We start from the raw sequence: 19,937 nt of genomic DNA, 5'->3' as shown, positions 1-19,937 counted from the left end.
TTTATAATTAAAATATCATATTTACTGGCAAAGAATGCTGCTGCTGAGTTGCTTTCTAGAAGATACCCCATTCTTTGTGATGATTATGAACCCAATATTAAGAATTTATTTTCCAATGATTGGGAACAACATTGGGGTAGTTTAGTGGAAAATAAGATGCGAGAAATAACGAATGTTATATCCCCTTGGAAGTATAACATGATGCGCCGAAAGTGGGAGACTACTCATTATTGTCTTCACATTGGACACACTCGGTTGACACATGAATTTCTGCTTACTGTCCAATGCCAGCCATATTGTGAAGACTGTTTGGTACCCTTCAGAGTGAGGCATTTGTTGACGGAAAGCCCCACTTATAGTACCGAAAGAAATATATATCTGTTTGAGGCTCAAGGTGAGGATGGCAGGTTCATCCTTGCCAAGATTCTTGGACACGATATGTTCTACCATACTAGCAGTATTTTTAGCTTTATTTCAGAAGCAGGTCTTCTGAAAGCTATTTAACTTTTGAAATACCATCTTTGCTTTTATGGTTTTAATTGAAAATTCTTTTATTTTTTGATTTATGATAAATATCGGCTTCAATGACCTTAGATGTCAGGATGCCAGAAAACCTCAAATCGATCAATCAAATCAGAGGGAGGTCAGGCGCTGGCTTGTGCGTATGAGCACCACACTCCTTGAGGACCAAGCCAGGCCAGGCCAGTTGTCATGGATTGTTCTCCAGACTTGGAATGAGACCATTTGTTGTACAATCCTTCGTCTACCTTCCATTCATAATTTCCTGGAACCATATTTGAATTTTAGTGTTCTTATCACGAAAGAGTGAACAGACACCAAATTGGGTTCATGAGTACCAATCTCTTGGTAGAGTAAGAAGGCTTAGATGTCTTTAACCTAGAAGGACCTGTTCTTCTGTTGGGTTTCTGATTGGTCCTAGGCTGCCATGCCACTTACATTCCCTAAGAGTTTTTGCCATATTTTTACATTCTGATAATCCACTCAGTACGAAGCCTGATCGTAAATGCCCTTGGTCGGAACCGTTTAGTAAGACCCTGAATGGGGTAAATCCTCAGGTCTGTGTTTCCAAGTACTTTGCTCACTTTGGTCCAGCTGAATTAGAAAGTCATTACCTTTCTTGCTAGCTTGATAACAGGCTTCGATGCAGAGGACAGTACACTTTGCCTCGAAAAGAGCCATGGTGTTCTTATCCTAGGGTACTTTGTCCTTTTAAGCCAGTACTGGCCGCAGCCTTAACAGCTTGTACATCCCTATGTGGAGCTATTAGGAGGTTATGGAAGTCAGCTTCCTCACTCATGTACAGGACCAGGAAGGATTATGTGTCCAGGAAATTAAAGAACCTCTCAATTTGGGGCTAGGGGAATTCTTCCTGCCAATTAATGAGTCTCACCATCACCTAACCTTTCAATAATCAACAATTCAATGGCCAGTCCAGCTTATGTAAAGACATACTGTATTCATATTTTAAAGAAAAAAAAAATACTTTTAAAATGTGTTTTATTTTTAATATTCAAATTATGTTTCTGTTAAATATACCAACCAATTTATACATTACACATTGTTATCTCTTAATACTGTATAGTATATTATATCTACTATGTACTGGATTGGTACTTTTCTATTAGTTTACTATGAGATCTTTGGATTTTGCTGGATAAATATTTGAAACTATGACTCAAAAACAAATTGAAAAAATACGTCTAATTTTCATGAATTATCATGACTTTAAAAAAGAAAGTTCAAAAAGAAATTTCTATACACATTATAGCTACTTTGTAACATCATATTTTCAGTACTGAATTTTGTTGTTGTTAATACAGATAAGTGCTACATTTTCCAACATCTTACGCTGTTTATTAGGGATTATCTTTCGGCAAAGCTGGAAGACTAGCCATGAAGACTTTTAAGCGGAGTGGTAACTACCCAAAGTACTAGTTACCGGGGGTAGTAGGGGTTATCAGCTACCCCTATCACTCACACACCAGTAAAACAAAGCCACTTTTATCTTTTGGCTTGAGGAGAAGCGACATGTCCGCTCTCTGCTCTCTAAAGACTTGGCTTTTATTTTGAGATTCTTTTTCTTTTCTGGTGTGTGTGTTCTTCTGCGCCCTCATGCGTACTTGTCCAGGGCCTGAGGGCCACTCTTGCAGTACCTTCGTGTCCCCGGTCGAGACCGATCCCCATTCGTTGTGTCCGACCTGAAGGGGCCGCTGCTGTGACAAGGGTAACACCTGTAATAAGTGTACGCAGTGGTCTGCCTCCCAGTGGAAGAGATTTGTGTGAAGAGGGATGCTTCGCCTTCGGGTTGTTCCTCAAGGGGGTTAGGGACCTTGGACATCTTCTCTGACCCCCTCCCCCCCCGCCGGTTTCTTCGCAAAGCTCCTGCTCACTCGGCATCTTCCAAAGGGCAGTCGAGTAGGAGCGTAGACCGACTTACTCCAGGGCAACCTCGGGGATCTGAGGACATTGCTGCTTCCCTTAGAGAAACAGCTATGCCCCAGTCCTTGGGCGAGCCCTTCTCACTTTTTGATTAGTTGCAGGTTTGGCCGTTACTGGGTGTGGCTGAGCCTCCTTCCAGGGACGTACTTGTGGAACTTCTGCAACTCGTGGTCCAGAGGGGTCCTTCTCTGAAGTGGAAGTCCTGTCTTGCGGGTGGTGTTATTAATACTCTGGCTGTCAGCAAGGCACACCTCTCGCCTTCTCCTGCTCCTAATAGTCCTGAGTGCTGACGGGACCAGTGCGCCCGCTCGCCTCTCCAACAACAGTCTTCTGCTGACGATGAGACCTCTCACCACCCTCGGATCTCTTCATCCACCATGGACCGTAGTTCTCTACGTGCGCCTAGACCTTCGTCCTTGCCCTCCGTCGAGCAGCACTCTAGTTCCCGAGACCGATGATTTTCTCGCCATTTTCCTGCTCGTGATTGTCACTCGCCAACTCGTGCTCGTCACGTAACATCCTGTGATTGTCACTTGCCAGCTCATGATCATCACCCTGCAGATCAACGTTTGCTTGCTCATGATCGTCACTCGCCTTCTAGATGCTCTTCCTCAGCCCGCTGTTCTCCCATTCGTGATCATGCTTCACCTCGTGATCACCGTTCTCCATCCAGCTCGCTTCTCACAAGTTTGCCGTTCGCCAGCACGTAATCCTCCAACATGCCATTTGCCATCTCATCCTCCACCTAGACGAACTCCTGCCAGACAGTGCTCACCTGCCCAGCAATCGCCAACGCGCTTCTCTTCATTTTGCCGCTCGCCACGGCGCTTCTCGCCATCTCATCATTCTCCAGTGGGCCGCTCGTCGCTCACCTCTCTCCAGCTTACTGATCGCCAAGGCATCGCTCACCAATGCTTCACTCTTCAGCACGACGCTATCCTATGTGTCGCTCGCCAACAGGTCAGTGGTCACTTTCTCGTCGATCTCCAGCGGGTGATCGTCAGTCTACAGCCCGTCAGAAGTCTTCGAGACCTACCCTGCCTTCTCCACCACACTCTTCATCTACCACATGCGATCACCGTGCGGCCGCACGTTAAATTGAAATTACAGCGCGTTATTTACTTTCTTTTGCGTGCACTTCATGCGCTCCCACTAGCTCTTCTCATGCTCCCACTAGCAAATAACACGCTCTTGCGAGCAATCTACGTCCAGCACCCCAAAAGCTCAAACAGAGAGGTAGCAGCAACAGCGGAGCAGCTGACATGGGACCAGGCTTCGTCAGCATGAGGTGGACGGTCTATTCTCTTTCCCAAAGGGTTCACGGAACCACCAAATAAGTTGGCTGGTGTTCCTATCTCTCCAGACCATCCAAGGAAGATCATCTAGGAGGACATGCAGAAGCCTATTCAGATTAATCAAGGTAATCTTCCCCTCAGTTTCAAGTAGCGAGGTAGCATTCCCTATGGAGGCAGTCTCCACCACCAGGTCTCCCCAAGGACACCCTGAACCTGTCGACTGTAGAGAGGCCTCCTTCATGGTTTGACACCTTGGTCAAAGCCGTCAGGTAGGCAGTGGTTGACACAATCCAGCAAGGGCAGAGAGGTTTACCTCCAACACAACCTCCTAAGCAGAGGTCGGCAGTAGCTTTCACCCCGTGGATTTCTGTAGAGAAGTTTTTTATCCTTTTCTGCTTTTCCAACGGACCCTAGGAGGAGACCCGTTTCTAGCAGGGCCCCAAGAACCTCCTTTGGTTCTCTCGCCCATCAGAAGATTACATGGAGCTACGAGGGGTGTTTCTGGGATTTAGCGGGACTTCTCAGGCCTAGAGTTAACTCCAGTCCTTACTACAAAGCAGAAGAGGAGAATGCCGAAACCAGCCCCGCCTCATGCCGACCTTCACCATCCTCATTCAACCAGGGCCTTAGGATCTCCGCGGGAGATCTCGCTCGTGCCTTATTTTAGGCCTTCTCCTATAGAGGTCGTGCCACTGCAGCTTTGATCCGCCTCCAAACCACCACCAGAAGACAAGGAATCTCCTGCAAGAGAGGTTCAGACCTTTATGGAATGGTGATGACCATCCAGATCTTCCTTGTTGGAGGAGTACCTGTCATCTCGCAGAGAGTGTAAGGACGCCAAGATCATTCCTAAGAACTCCAAGGCACAAGCAGCTCTCCTGCAAGAGAGAGCTAGATCTTCCCCTGGAGCAGGAGTGTCAGCAAGCGACATTTCCTTTGTTGACGACGGAGACCCACCCCAGGCTCCTATGGGTTAGAGTTTGGAGGTGAATGAGGACTTGGACTTGGAAGATGACCACCTCCCTTGGGCTGCTAGCTCTAAATTCCCCTCTGAAGCTGAGAGTCGGAGTACGACTTCTGGCAAGTCCTAGCCTGCATGAGGACTATCAATGAGTTGGTTAACCTTGAGACGGCTCCTCAGGAAGGCAAGGATACGGTTTTGGATCATGTATATGGAACTCAATGACTACTTAAAGCTAGTGGAGCCCTGCCCTGGTCTAAGGGACTGACAGCAGCTGGGAAGAAGGAGTTTCCACAAATCGCCGATCTTGTAGCTCTCTTCGAACAGGCTTGTCCTCCAAACTCCTCCCACCTCCCTTTATCCAGCAGAGGAAATACTACAAGGTCACAGAAGAATCCTATCTGGCTTTGCTCTAGATCCATCCTTAGAGGCCCTCTTAAGATGTATCCCTGTCAAGAAGCTTTCTGGGCTCTCAGCCTCGTTTTCAGTGTCTGAGATACTGAACGTGGAGAAGGTTGTGAAGTACTGTATGCCATGTAGGCTTCTTTGTTGCTTGATCTATGGTTGGCATCAGCGGGCCACCTTGTTAGAACGGAGGATTGGTCCAAGGAATCTACAAGGAGGTCTATGGAGACCTTTCTCTTGTCGGGCAAACGCATCTTGGAATTCCTCTCCTATCAGATTGTCAACTTGTTGGCGAAGGCAATTCTTCAGAGGTGGGATGCCGTGATTGAGAGGTTCCATAGACAGGTTCCCAAGGCTGAGATTACTAGGGTCAGAAACTCCACCCTTGACAGCTCAACTCTGTTAAAGCTGGAAGAGGTCGAGAAGGCGGCTGAGCGATGGAGGAAGTCCACCAAGGACTCCCTTCTCCACGGTCTTAACATCGAGGTCCTATGGTAAGGCTCCTTCACCTATTAGAAAGCAGCCGCAATCCACCAAACCCTCGACCAGCAGGATGACAGGGTCTTCAAAGGTGTCGACAGCCCTTTCCTGCCAAAAATCCCAAGGGCTCTTAAGTCTAAACTATACAGAGGAGGTAAGGGTGGTAAGGGAAGTAGTAAAGGCTGCTCCCGCTAGGGAAGGCAATCCTCTCACCTGCCCACTGGTGGGGGGATGCCTGTACCACTGCTGGTATAGGTGGCTGCAGCACAGGGCCAATCCTGGGACAGTCTCTGAGATTAGCTCAGGGTATCATGTCCCGTTCATTCAATCTCTCCCTCCACAAACTTGGTATCCAGTTCCATCGAGCTTCTACGCTAAGGGATCCGCAAAGGAGCTGGTCCTTAGGACCAAAGTCCAGACCATGTTGGAGATGGGCGCTTTCCAAGAGGTCCTCGATGGCTCCCCAGACTTCTTCAGTCAATTCTTTCTTATGAGAAAGACGTCTGGAGGCTGTAGACCAGTCATTGATCTCTTGGCTCTGAACAAGTTTGTTCTTCAGATTTTGTTTAGGATGGAAATGGCAGACATGGTTATACAAGCGGTAAGACTACAGGATTTTTTGTACACTGGATCTCAAGGATGCAAACTTCCAGATTCTAATCCCTCCATCTTCAAGGTAGTATCTTCGGATCATATACAAGAACTGGCAATATCAGTTCAAGGTGCTGTGCTTCGGTCTTTCCACAGCATCCCAGGTCTTTACGTGAGTGTTTGCCCTAGTGTCAGCTTGGGCTCACAGGATTGGCCTTCATCTCCTAAGATACCTTGACGACTGGCTGATCCTAGCAGACTCTGTGGCGACGCTTCTTCAGCAATGAAACAGACTGCTCGAGTTTTGTCAGGATCTGGGAATTGGGATAAACCTTGAGAAATCATTCCTGCTCCCCTCTCAAAGACTGGTATACCTAGGTATTATTATAGACACCAACTTACAGAAAGTGTTTCCATGAGACGACAGAGTACACAGGCTGAGAGAGGTACTAAGCCCATTCCTCAGACCAGAAGAGCTTCCAGACCAGAAGTGGTTGTGTCTCTTTGGTCACCGGGCATCCCTAGTCTGTCTAGTGCCTAATGGCTGCTCAGAATTCGATTACTTCAGTGGTGGCTCAAATCCAGGTGTAGTCAACACACTGTCTTCACGGATATGTTAGTTCCTATAGGACAGGAGCAACTGTTGTATCTTCAGTGTTGGGTGACAGATGAGAACCTCCTCCCTCCACAGAATTGATGCTCTACACAGAAGCATCAAAAGAAGGGTAGGGGACTCACATGCTGCACTATACGGCATCAGGGCTATGGTCCAAGTCCAAAAGGTACGGCACATAAATCTCTTGAGAGATGAGGTAAGCCTTTCTTGCCCTCCAACAGTTTCTGGCCGGACACTCTGGTGTTGATGAGCGACAACACCACAGTAGTGGCTTACGTAAACAAACAAGGTGGTACCTTTTCGCAGCCCCTATGCTATCTAGCAGTAGAGATGTTAAGATGGACTGAAGAAAATTCGATGTTCCTATCAGGTCGCTTCATTCCGAGCAAGAGGAATTTGCTCGCAGAAAATCTGAGCAGAACGACTCTTGTGGGCTCCGAATAATCTTTCAATCATCTGATAGCCAACAAAGTCCTGACTTTGTAGGGTTCCCAACCTGTAGATCTGTTTGAGACGTGTCTGGACTTTAAACTTCTGCTCTACTGCTCCCCAGTCCCAGATCCTCAGGCTCTCTGGCTAGATGCATTTCAACAATGGTGGGGCAACATAGATGTGTATGCGTTTCCCCCGTTCTGTCCGATGCAAAGGGGGCTGAACAAGACCAGAGCATCCAATAACCTCTTCATGACACTCATAGCTCCTCTATGTCATCACGCAGAGTGGTTCCTGGACCTTCTGCAGCTCCTGATGGAGTTACCGTGAGAACTCCCTCCACATCAAGATCTACTCAGACAATCGTACGTGAACATCTTCCACAAGGCAGTAGCTTTTCTTTGACTTCACGCCCAGAGGTTATCCAGCATCTCCTCTCATATAAAGGTTTTTCGTAACAATTTGCGAGAAGGATGTCTGGATACTTGCATAGATCTTCGGGATCAGTCTACCAGGCAAAGTGGACTGTCTTCTGTGGCTGATGTTATGGAAAGGTTATCTCTCCCCTCGATGCCTCTATTCCAGTAGTAGCCGAGTTCCTTGTATACTTTCAAGAGGAAAAGCTTTTATCTGTCTTGGCGGGGAAACATTCTCCATTGGTTCTGTGATGGCTGCACAACAAGGGGTTTAGAATGCCTCAGGCTCCTTGTTGAAAAATTAGCAGATGGTTGAAGGCATAGGATACTTGTGATTAGTCGGGGATGAATTTGTAAGAGTGACTGGCACTTTTTTTTTTCATCTTCCCCTCTCTTGGGGTAGAGAACCATTGTTCTTCTGCATGCTGGCCTCACCTATCTGCTGGTAATAACCATTTCCCTTGTGTAACCTAGTATAGTTTTAATATTTGTCTACATTCCTGATACTCCCCACTAGGTGGGTATTGGGAAATATCTATGTTTGTTATCAACATTCTTATTTAAGTTGGAATAGTCTTACCTAGACGGTCACATTGCTAGTTTTTTCACACGCACACAGGCTATGCCGCTATCCGTGCATTGCACAAAATTTTTAGCGAGGTGTCAGGGTCTTCTCAGTTACAGGTCAAGCCTGTACGTGAAAACCCAGGGTCAATGGCCAAGCCAGTGGTCGGACTTCTACCCTCCTAATGGGTAAGTCATCCCTAATAAAAAGTGTAAGGTTTGTAGAGTGTCGGAACAAATGACAAATTTTAGAATAAAAACCTGTAGCTATTTATACAAATTGTCCCGCCATCATCTGTCCCCCGTAAGTCCTGCCTGCAATCAAAAAGTGACTCGGTTTCACTGGTGTATGAATGAGGCGGTTAGCTGTTAACACCTACTACCTCTCACTACCCCAGCTAAATATCAGTTTGGGTAGTTGCCAACTCACTTAAAATTCTTAATGTCTATTCTTCAGTTTTACCAAAAGATAATCCTTAATAAATAGCCACAGGTTTGTATGATTATGGAAAATACAAATTAATATAAAATTTGTCATTTTAATTTCATAGTACAGTTTATTCTTAAGAGTAAAGGTATAATACACACTTTTTGATACTGTATTTTATTATGATTTAATTAATCACATCTGTAAAAGTATTCCTGCAATTTTTTAGCATATGTTTAAGTACAAATACATTTTTACGTTTCACTCTTGCAGGATGGACGTGCCTCATTGCTCAATGCCCAAGAAGCCATTGCAGAGCTATTTACTCGTTTCCAGGATATTAAGGTTAGCGGTTACTGAATACTGTAGTTTTAGTTTGGGCATGTCGTGGGCCTTCTGATGGACAAATCTCATATTTTATATGCCCTAATGTGTATTGAAGAGTAATCTGATTAACAGAAGAAAGTAAATTCAGTTTGTTCCTGCACTAAATACAAAGTTGTTCCGTAACCGAAATACAAACCACGCTATTTACACAGGGTTTACCTTTTAGAGCAGCTGAATGGCGAGCCATTAGAATTTAATGAGGGTGTATTACCCCCGTGCTAGTTAGGGGGGGGGAGGGGAGTGGTAGCTAGCTACCCCTCCCCTCCCTCACACACAGATGAATGCTCACTTTCACTTTTGGCTCGGACTGTGACAGACGTCTCTGTCTTGGTCCTCTCTTGGCAGCCATTGTTTGTTTTGTCTTTACTTAATCGCTTACTTTTCATTTACTCAATATATATGTAAACATGTTTTCATGTTTGTATACATATTTGAGTATAGAAATCAGTAAGTTTCCTTTTCAGATTTGTGTGTGTAGTGTACTTATCTACGTGGTGTCCTCGGCAGTTGGCCGCCACGGCGTTATGGGTGGCGATCGAGTTTGACTTATGTCTTTCTCTCTCTCTCTCTCTCTTGAGGTCGTTCACCCTTTTACTACGTGTTACTACGCCCTTGTAGCTTCCTTTCCGTGTGGGGGGGTTGCTACGCCGTACGTTTGTCTCAATTAGTTTATGAATCTAATTGTATTTGTTGATTTTTCAGCTTTGTAGAACGATTCCTTTCGGGGTTTTCGTTCTTTCTTTAGTGTTCATTCATTTTTTAATTACATAATTACATAGTTACATAATTATAATTGTTATAATTCTGTTTTGGTCACAGCTCTCCTTCTGTGAGTGTAAGTGGTTGTGAGGGTACGTGCCCGTTGTGTAATTCTTGTTTCCTTTTCCTCGGGATTCCTCTTCGGAGCCTTCCCGGGGGAATGAATGCGTACTAATGTGTTTTTTTTTTTTTTTTTTTTATACAGTTACCGATCTAGTTCGTTTCTGTAATATGGCAACGGTGTGAGCTGTCTTGTTGAGTCCTGGGGATTCGGCTGTTGCTGCCTCCCCCCTTGTGTTTTCGTCAGGGGCGTGTCTCCTTCTACTGGAAGTACTCCCGTGACGACGGACAGCTCTCCAGTTCATTTTAGAACTCTCAGGAGGCTTGCCTCCTTGGGCAGGTAACTTTCCTTTCGAGGGAAGTTTCTCCTGTCCAGGCTTGAGTTTTTCCCCTTATGGAGGGTTCTCCTCTTGCCTTTTTTTCGTGGGACTATGCTCTTGGTGCTAAGCGGTCACACCTGCAGTTTCGCTCAAGGGGCTGGGCAACTGCAGGAGCTCCTCTTCGGAGGATTGCTCCTTTTAGGTCACTGCTGACCAGTCTCTTCTACGAAGTGTTTCTCTTTCGTTCGCGAGAGAGTACACTCATAGAGACTCCTCTTCGGAGGTTTCTTCTGTTGCTGTTGGCCTCCCTCGCCGTAAGGCCCACCGTCCGCCTCGTCGTATGGGCCTCTCATCTCCCTATAAGGGTGCTTGAGGCGCCTTTTTGAATCTCCGTTTGCAGCCAACAACTCCTTTTTCTCGATCTTCCGCCTTGGTGCAAATGGACAGCAGTCTGATCTCGTCTTCCCGACGGACAACGGTCTTCCCGACGGACAGCGGTCTTCCGACGGACATCAGTTTCACGGCGGACAACGATCCCTTCGGGGCAAAGGGTTGCCTACCACGGGGGTTCTTCCCTTGCGTGTCAGGGTTTCCCTGCGCGCCCTTCTGCTGTGTTCTCTCCTGCTCCTGCTCAGTGTTAATGCACAGGCGCTCTTCTGGTCATCAGCGCTCTCCTGTTCGTCAGCGCTTTCATGATGATCATCCCTGCTGTTCCTGTTGGTTCCTGTTACGCGCCCTGTGCGCCCACGTTCGCCCTCGCGATCTAGAACTTCGGTTCAGGTCGGGGTTAAGGACTCTTCTTCTATACGCAGGCTTCCACGCGTAGCCTTCTGCTCGTCAGCGATCATCAGCTCGTCAGCGATCATCAGCTCGCTAGCGATCATCAGCTCGCCAGCGATCATCAGCTCGCCAGCGATCACCTGTCTCTCGGCGATCTCCGGATCGCCCGTGTGTGTTACAGCCGGCACGCCAACGTTCTCCAACTCTTCTGAAGGAACATGGTTCGCCAGCTACTAGCTCACCTGCGCATGCTGATCGCGCGACCCTCAACTGCGGATGCTGATCGCCATCGCGCGACCCTCAACTGCGGATGCTGATCGCCATCGCGCGACCCTCAACTGCGGATGCTGATCGCCATCGCGCGACCCTCAACTGCGGATGCTGATCCCCATCGCGCAACCCTCAACTGCGGATGCTGATCGCCATCGCGCGACCCTCAACTGCGGATGCTGATCGCCATCGCGCGACTGCACACCTGCGGATGCTGATCGCCATCACGCGACTGCACACCTGCGGATGCTGATCGCCATCGCGCGACCCTGCGCATGCTGATAGCCATCGCGCGATCGCCCACCTGCAGAGGCTGCTCGCCATCGCGCAACCGCCCATCTGCGCATGCTGATCACCATCGCGCGATCGCCCTCCTGCACATGCTGCTCGCGATCGCTCACCTTCGCATCTTGCTCGCCAACGCACGATCGCTCACCTGCGCATGCTGCTCGACCATGGCGTCGGCATAACACAACGCGCCATCGCCAACCTGCGCGTTAGCGCTCACCAGCTCACCACCGATCGCTTGTTGATCCATATCGCCAGCTGTCTTCCTCGCCCACGCGGCAGCGCGTTTCCACGCCATCGCGCTAACGCTTGCGTTCGCCGCCTCGGACTCGCGCTCATCCACCTGCCCACCCTCACGACCGCTCGCCTGCGCGCTCACACGCCCACGTGCCTGCACGTCTACGCTCATGCGCGTCCGCGCCCATGCTCTCCAATGTTCGCCCACGCGCGAACCAACGGTTTTCCATCACGCGGACGGATGGTGTTCCGTCGCGCGAACCTACAGTGTTTCTTCGCACAAACGTCGGCTTATTTCTTGCAGTATCCATTGCTCGTCTATGGGTTATCGCTCGCCGACCACCAGCTCTCGCCCTTCCTACCACGCTCGCCCTCCTTCTGCGCTCCTTCGCTCACTTTCGTTTGCGTTACCGCGCATGGGCGCTTCCACGTTCGCCCACGCGAAAAATCTTTGAATTACCGTCGCGCGAGCTCCAGGGCGATTGCGACCACGATTCCCAATGGGGTTTTCGCAGCATGGCCAGCCTGGCGAGTTCTTCTGGAGCGTATTTCCAGAACACGGCCTCACCCCGTAAACGCAGAGCATGGCACTTGCAAGAATAGGAGAAACTTAAGGGTGATCTGAGCAACACTCCTCTTTCCTGAACCTGGTTAACCCTTCCCCGTCATTCCCTGGAAGGATTTTTGGCGGGGGGGGGGGGCTTTCCGTTCGAGATTTCTCCATCGGACAAGGGGTGACTGCTTACCCCTTCCTCTGGGAGCTTACCAGGTTCTTTCCCTCCTCGGTTACGGCCCGAGTTTTGGTTCAAGGAAGCTACAGGAAGAGCATGGGTACTTTCCTCCTCTCGAGCTCAGGCACCTTGGCCTTTTGTCGTTAAGTATCTAACTTGCGGACAAGCTCGATGTTGTACCATCTGGACGCGCTGACTGAGGGTTTCCTTCGGGTGTCTCATCTGTGGAGGTTGACGACCTCAGACACCCTTCCATCCTTGAGAAGAGTTTGTTTGTGCCCAAAGACAGAGACTTAGACAGCGGCTGTGCGGAGGAAATCGACTTCCGTTTTCACTCCTCCAAGGCGCTTTCTTCCAGACTCTGCAGGGCTCCAGCGCCTTTTTCTTTCAATCACGTCGGCCTAAGTTATCGGCTACGACAACTGGGACAAGGTGTCCAATTGCAGTTTCCTCCTGTCAGGAACAGATGGCACGGGAGACTCCCCCGGGGGGGCATAGTCCTAAAAGGAGTTCACGAACTCTAGGATTGCAGGTTTTGCTCTGGGAGGATGCTTAAGGTTACTCATCCGAATGACAGCTTCCCGATGCCCATTCCCGCACAATCTCTGTGATCAGCCAAGGATATCGCGCCTGCCGTCTCTGTCAGCGAATTCAGTGTCTCTGAACCTCTATGCCATAGCGTCAGCAGAGTTGCCCGGTTGGGCAGAATGATCCATACCTTAGGCGAAGGTCTTCACCCCCGGCCTCCTCAGTCGATCCTTTCTTGTAAGAAAGGATCTGAGAGGGGATGTCCTTAGTCGACCTCTCAGCCCTGATCAAGTTTGTCGAACAAACTTCGGCCAGCGTAGACCAGCAGAATCGATCAGACTGGTAACGAGGCGACAGGACTCCTTAAACCCTGGATCGGAAGGACGGGTACTTTCAGTTTCCATTCCTTCCATCTTCCAGGGTGCTCGTCGAATTCAGCCTAGACTGCAAGTATTCCTGCTTATGATGCAGTGTGGCTATCCCGCCGTGGCATAGCAGGTTTGTTTCCCCAGAGAACTCTCCCTGCCTTCCTCTTGGCCGCTCAAGTGCAGGCTTCCGCCTCCTCTGCTGTTTGGAGGGCTGGTCAACTCCGGTAGGCTCGGGTTCGACCTTCTTCAGCGCCGGGACAAGCTTCCGGATGCTTACCATGACTGTGGGCTCATGGTATTTTGCTTGGAGCCTTCTCTTCCTCTGCCTCAACATCTGGAGTATCTGGCCATGATATTGAGTCAACGGCCTTACCACGTTGGAAACCCCGCTTCTCGTCCGTCCAGCGATGTTAAGCAACGTCGGTACTTGGATGGGTGACCACCTGGGGACGCCAGATTCTGTTATCACATCCTCCGAGCCTTCCTTTCGGTTGACTGTGGCAAGACTGAGGAGAGTCGCAGTACTTGTTCTCAGTAAAGCAGAGCTTTCAGCCCTACCTTGGAACGTTTCCTAGTTCTCCTTTCCTCATTGACCTGTCTATAGTCCGAACGGTCGTCTCAGGATAAGTTCCATGTGGGGCGATCCAAGTTCCGGTGGCTTCAGGCAATGTTTAACCGGACTTCCTGGCCCCTATGGGACCAGCGGAACTATCAGACATGCAATGGATGTTGACCTATGGAGCCTCTTGATGGTAGTGGATATTCTCGTCCTTTCCCCACATTCTTGATGCTGTTCTCGGACTCGTCAAAGGAAAGGGGGGGGGGGGGGCATGTTCCGGTCCAGGCCTATGGTCAAGACCTGAAGGATACCTCTCCATCATTCAGGCAGGCTTAGGGGCCTTAGTCTGGCCCCTCTACAGATCCTACAGCTCCTGCCGAGTCGCCCCGTGCGCGTCGACTTCATGATTCTGGCGTATTCTAACCAGCAGGGGACGCATTTTCACACCTTCACATCTTGCAGTAGAGATACCGGGATGATTGAGATTCTCTCAATACCACCATCGGCTCTCTCATTCCAGGCAGGGGAATGTTCTCTCAGACTATCCGAGCAGAGCCTCGTAGAGAGAGTGTACCTAGGGGTCTTTGACCTTGGGTAACCAGCAAGTACTGGTCTGGGGGACCTGATCGCGACAGCTTGGAACCTCAAGCTTCCGCTATTCTTCCCCCCAGTCTCAGACCCCGAAACTCTGGCAAGATGCATTCCGGTGATGGTGGGACAACTTCGACGCCTGCGTCTTCCCTCCCTTTTGTCTGTGGACAATGGGTCTCAACAAGACCAGGTTGTCTGTCAACCTTTCAATGGGAGAGCTCCACTGGGACTATGCGCAGAATGATTTCTGGACCCTCTGCTTCCCCTGACGGAACTCCCGGGAGAGCTTCTCCCACGGCGCAGACTACTCAAGCAACCACACTGCGACATCTCTCCCGAACCGGGGCGTCGCTTTGGCTTCATGCCTGGAGACACTACACCTCCTCCTCAAGAAGAGACAACCCGCTACAGTCGCGTCATCTGCGATAGTCATCCACAGGGGTCTCCCAGGCAAAGTGAAGAGTCTAAGGTGGTTGGTGCCGTGGGAGATATACCTCTTCCCTTGAGGCCTCTTCTCCAGCAATAACGGTCTTATTGCCTTTCGGCGGGAGGAAACTCCTTTCCGCTCTCTGCAATGAAGCCTGTCGCTCATCCTTTCCCTGACCTTCAGGCTTAAAGGAATAACTTTTTCCTGCCCGCTGGATCTATCCTCGCTCATGCGAAGCTACGATCGTCCCTGCCCTAGTCGGAGGAAGACCTCCAACTTGGAGCATGGCTCGGACTTTTAGTCCTTTAAGAGATCTTCTCAAGACCCTTTACGACAGGCCTCGGATTGTATTCCGCCTTGGGTCTCCTGCTCACTCTGGCCACGGCCAGTGTGTAAGCAATCTTCTTGGTCTCTTACGACTCCCCCCTTTCTAAGGAAGAGGGGAAGGCAACATTCAGGCTCGCTCTTGAGTTGTTGGCTAGACTCATAATCTGGGGGTCCCGGCCCTTCGGTCCGATTCATTCAAGATTTCGAGTCTCCATTCTGTATCTGATGTCCCAAGACCTTCTCTTTCTTGCCAGTAAAGGAATCGAGAGGTTAGCGCTAGGAACAGCTGCAGTTTGTCCTCAGTTGCAGCCGATTTGGGAGCACAAGGAGGACATGGGGGAGAGTCACCAGTATACCTCTTCAGCCCGGACTCAAGGACATTCATCTCGACCAGTCTCCAGACCCTCCCCCGTCACGTCGCCCTACAGCACGATATTGGATACATCGCAACGTCCCTCGCCTTCGAGTAATACTACTCTGTGACGCAGGTGCTACAAGCTGGAGTCTGGAAGCGTCTAATGACCTTCGCAGCCCGCTTCCTGCAGGGCGTGACCCACAGGAGTCTCGATACGTTTTCTATCGCTCTGTGGTGGCTACACAACAGCTGGTCTAACCTCAGGCTCCTTTTTGGACAGGTAGCAGAAGGTTGAGGGCATTGTTATGAGGTTTTAGTCTGCATGAACGAAAGAAGTATGTCTGGCCCTTACTTCTTTCTTCATCATCCCCTCTACGGGGAAGCAGCATCCGGGTCTCTGCATAGCTGACCTCGAACCTCTGCAGGTAAACCATGCTTCCTTGTGTTCCGAGTATTGAGTCAATACTGTCGCGTCCCCCATACCCTGACGAGGTGGTATTGGGAACGTCCTAACCCAGAGTTCCTTCTGGAACTCCAGGTCAACTGCGTAGAACGGGTCACACTTCTTCCTTCACACACAAGCTTACGTAGGCCACATGGTTCCTTGCGAAGCAAGGAACTTGTGAGGTGCAGGGACTCCTTTTATCGAGTGCTACTCACTCGGATTCTGAGTCCCCGGGTAAAGCCAAAGCCAGTATGGCTGGGGACTTTCCACCCTACCTAAGGGGTAAGTCACATTGTGTAAATAGCGTGGTTTGTATTTCGGTTACGGAACAAATGACAAATTCGAAGATAATTTGTATTTTTCCTAACCATACAAACCTTAGCTATTTACACACATTTGCCCGCCAGCCCTGTCCCCCAAGACAAGTCCTACCTCTAAGTGAAAGTGAGCATTCATCTGTGTGTGAGGGAGGGGAGGGGTAGCTAGCTACCACTCCCCTACCCCCCCGCTAACTAGCGCGGGGGTAATACACCCTCGTTAAATTCTAATGGCTCGCCATTTCAGCTGCGCTAAAAGGTAAACCCTGTGTAAATAGCTAAGGTTTGTATGGTTAGGAAAAATACAAATTATCTTCGAATTTGTCATCTTTTCACTCTTTAGTAGGGATATACTCTGGGCAAAGTTAGAAGATTAAGGGGTGTACGGGGTGTAGTACTAGCTATCCCACTCACATACACACCAGTGTTGTCTCGTCACTTTTATTTTGGCTCATCTGAGAGCAGATGTTACCTCTCTCTGCCTCTCAATTCTGACAGCAATTTGAATAAAATTGTTTTACTTTCTCTTTTCAGGTATGCCTTTTTTCTTTTTAGGCCATCACGCAGACATGTCCAGGATCTGAGGGAAGCAAATACGGCACCTTCATGTACCCGGTCGAGACTAACCCCCCCCTCGTTGTGTCCGGCCTGCAGAGGACGGCCTTTTACTCAAGACAAAACCTACGAGGAATGCCAGAAGTGGTCTTCCTCCCTGTGGAAGAAATTTGGACAGCGGCATAAGAAGTAGTCTAAGAGGGACTTCTTCTTTGTCTTCCACGAAGTCGAAGAAACCTTAGACTCCTTTTTTTAAATATTTAACTTAGCCGGTGAATATATAATAGCTGCAACTCTGTTGCTCGACAGACACATACAGTAAAAACTCGCCAGCGATCGCTATACAGGTTGCGGGTGTGCCCACCAGCGCCAACTGTCGGCCAGATACCACTCTCGATGTAAACAAAGACTCAATTTCTTCTCTGTCGACATGTCGACAAGACGTACTTTACTCGCTGTTGAACCTGGAGTTTTTCCCATCATATTTGGTGAAGTACTTTAATTTGGTTTGAGCTTTCGCAGTACAGGTGTTTTTCTTCAAATAAATCCTTGAATTCTTTTTTGGATCGGATTAATTGTTGATGACTTAGATCGTTTTTTGGAATTTTCCCTTGACTAATTCAAAATGGCTGACCCTTCACAAGTTCCCAAGTTCAGAAAATGTAATGCTAGGGACTGTCATAGGCGTCTTCCAAAGGCTTCTCTCGACCCTCACACTGTTTGTTCCAATTGTCGGGGTAAAACCTGTCAATTGGAAGATTGGTGTGAGGAATGCGTGGGCCTTTCGGAATTCGATTTTATCGAATTTGATAAATATACACGCAGACTAGAGAAAGATAGGGTAAGGAGAAGTTCTTCTAGGTCGGTAGATTTTTCCTCTCCACATGCCCCTGAACCTAATCCTTCCCCTGTAGTGGTTGTTCCTAACCCCCCTCCTAGCACTCAGGAACCGTCGATGGCAGACATGATGCGTGCTATTCATGCCTTGTGGGAGAGAGTTGAGTCTTTAGCAAGTGACCGAAATCAACTCATGGCGGACGTTAAGGAACTCAAGTGTCAAAGTGCCACGAAGGATAGTGTCAAAGTGCCTAGTGTTACGCAAAGTGTTGTGAACAGTGTTGCGCTCGAGGGTTCGTCTGTTCGTGCCTGTCGTCCTCCTAGTCCGGGACCTCTTGCAAGCTCCCAAGCCCAGGGGAGAAGCAATGTCGTACGACTCATGGGTTCGAGAGGCCTTGATCAGCGAACAGACGTTCCCTCTTTGGTATCAGGCGTATCTCTCCAAGATCGCCCCTACCAACGTAAGACGAGAGAGCCCATTTTTACCTCGTCGTCCGAAGGTATTTCTCGTAAGAAACCTTGGACCAAGGTCTCCAGACCTTTAAAACGTAAGTCGGTCCCTTCAGGACAAGTCCAACGTCCCGGTTGTAGCCACTGGGACAGTTCGGACCCGTTGCCGTCATCTGATGACTGCTCGCCGCCTAAGAGAGGCAAAGTTGTGCCGTCTCAGTCGCTCACCCCGTCTGTTACCGCACCTGCTTCCGTAGACCCTAAATGGGTGTTACTGCAGGACATGCAGTCCACGCTTGCGTCCTTGATGGAGGACTACAATGCGGAGAAGGTTGCCGCTGAACCTACTGGCCAACAACCATCCAAGCGGTCTGTTGTGCGTCCTGTTGACGTTGAGGTAGCTTTCTCGCGTCAACCAGTTGGGATAGTACCTCCACCTATGCGACCCAGTGTGGATTGCCAGCCGCACGTTGACGTTAGGCAACGCACGGATGTGGTTGGTGACGTTCAGGACGTTCATCAACCATCAGAGGTGACTTGTTTTGACGCGGTGCGTCAACCTCCGCAACCCGGTATGGTGTTGACTGCACAACCCAGACGGTCTAAGCAGTCTCGGGTGGACGCTGTGCGTCCTCGCACACCTGTGGTTGTTGACAGTTCCCAGACTGTTCAGCAGTTCCATGACGCTGCGTCCGGCTCCGTCACGTATGCACCTGTGCGACCGGACTCGGCGAGTCAAACGTTGCCCACACCTTTGCCGTTTTCTCATCAGTTATCGGATGAGGAACTGTCAGATGAGGACGTTGCTGAACCACATCCTGAGGACCAACCTTCAGAACTTGATGAGCCTAAAGCAGTTCAACCATCCTTGGACTTTAGAAAAGTCATGGCTGTGTTTAAGGAGTTGTTCCCTGACCACTTTATTTCTGTGGCTCCTCGTTCGCCGCCGTCAGAGTTTGTCTTAGGCGTTCCTACTACCATGCCTGCCTTTACTAAACTCGTTCTCTCTCGCTCATCCAAGAGAGCTTTACGGCTGTTAGGCGATTGGTTAGAGACCAAGAGGAGTTTAGGGAAGACAGCATTTGCCTTCCCCCCATCTAAACTCTCGTCTAGATCGAGCGTCTGGTATGCCACGGGAGAAGTTCTCGGCTTGGGAGTTCCTGCCTCTGCCCAGGGCGACTTCTCAAGTCTTGTAGACTCTCCCCGCCGCCTTGCCATGAGACGCTCGAAGATTTGTTGGTCACCCTCGGACCTGGACCACCTTCTTAAAGGTATATTTAGGGCGTTCGAAGTCTTTAACTTCCTAGACTGGTGTTTAGGAGCCCTGAGTAGGAAAATCTCTTCTGCTGATAAGGATGTTTCCTTACTCATTATGTCCTGCATGGACAAGGCCGTCCGTGATGGGTCCAACGAACTTGCCGCTTCATTCACGTCCGGAGTCCTGAAGAAACGAGAGTCTCTATGTTCTTTCCTGTCTGCTGGAGTGACGCCATGCCAAATATCTGAGCTTTTCTTTGCGCCCTTGTCCAAGTGCCTGTTTCCTGAAGTCTTGGTTAAGGAAATTGCAGTGTCTTTAGTGCAGAAGGACACCCACGATCTAGTTGCGTCCTCGGCTCGCAAAGCTCCCCCTTTGCCTACATTGTCTGCTAGACCTAGGATAGACACTCCAGCGTCTCGGTTTATCCCGCCCTTTCGTGGC

The 19,937-nt window shown here is 49.3% G+C and overlaps 1 protein-coding gene across 1 annotated transcript in view; it reads left to right on the top strand.

Annotated features, from left to right (window-relative positions):
• Positions 1-19,937, top strand: part of Vps53 (vacuolar protein sorting 53) — a 363,462-nt gene that overhangs the window by 58,470 nt on the left and 285,055 nt on the right. Inside the window, exon 3 of the mRNA XM_068378791.1 lies at positions 8,921-8,992. Coding sequence (XP_068234892.1) covers positions 8,921-8,992 — 72 coding nt within the window. The remainder of the gene's footprint in view (positions 1-8,920; positions 8,993-19,937) is intronic.

This window comes from Palaemon carinicauda, chromosome 8 (assembly GCF_036898095.1).
Source record: "Palaemon carinicauda isolate YSFRI2023 chromosome 8, ASM3689809v2, whole genome shotgun sequence".
Classification (NCBI taxonomy): domain Eukaryota; kingdom Metazoa; phylum Arthropoda; class Malacostraca; order Decapoda; family Palaemonidae; genus Palaemon; species Palaemon carinicauda.
The sequence above is the reverse complement of the archived record's forward strand: the minus strand, read 5'-3'. Positions and strand labels throughout refer to the sequence as shown.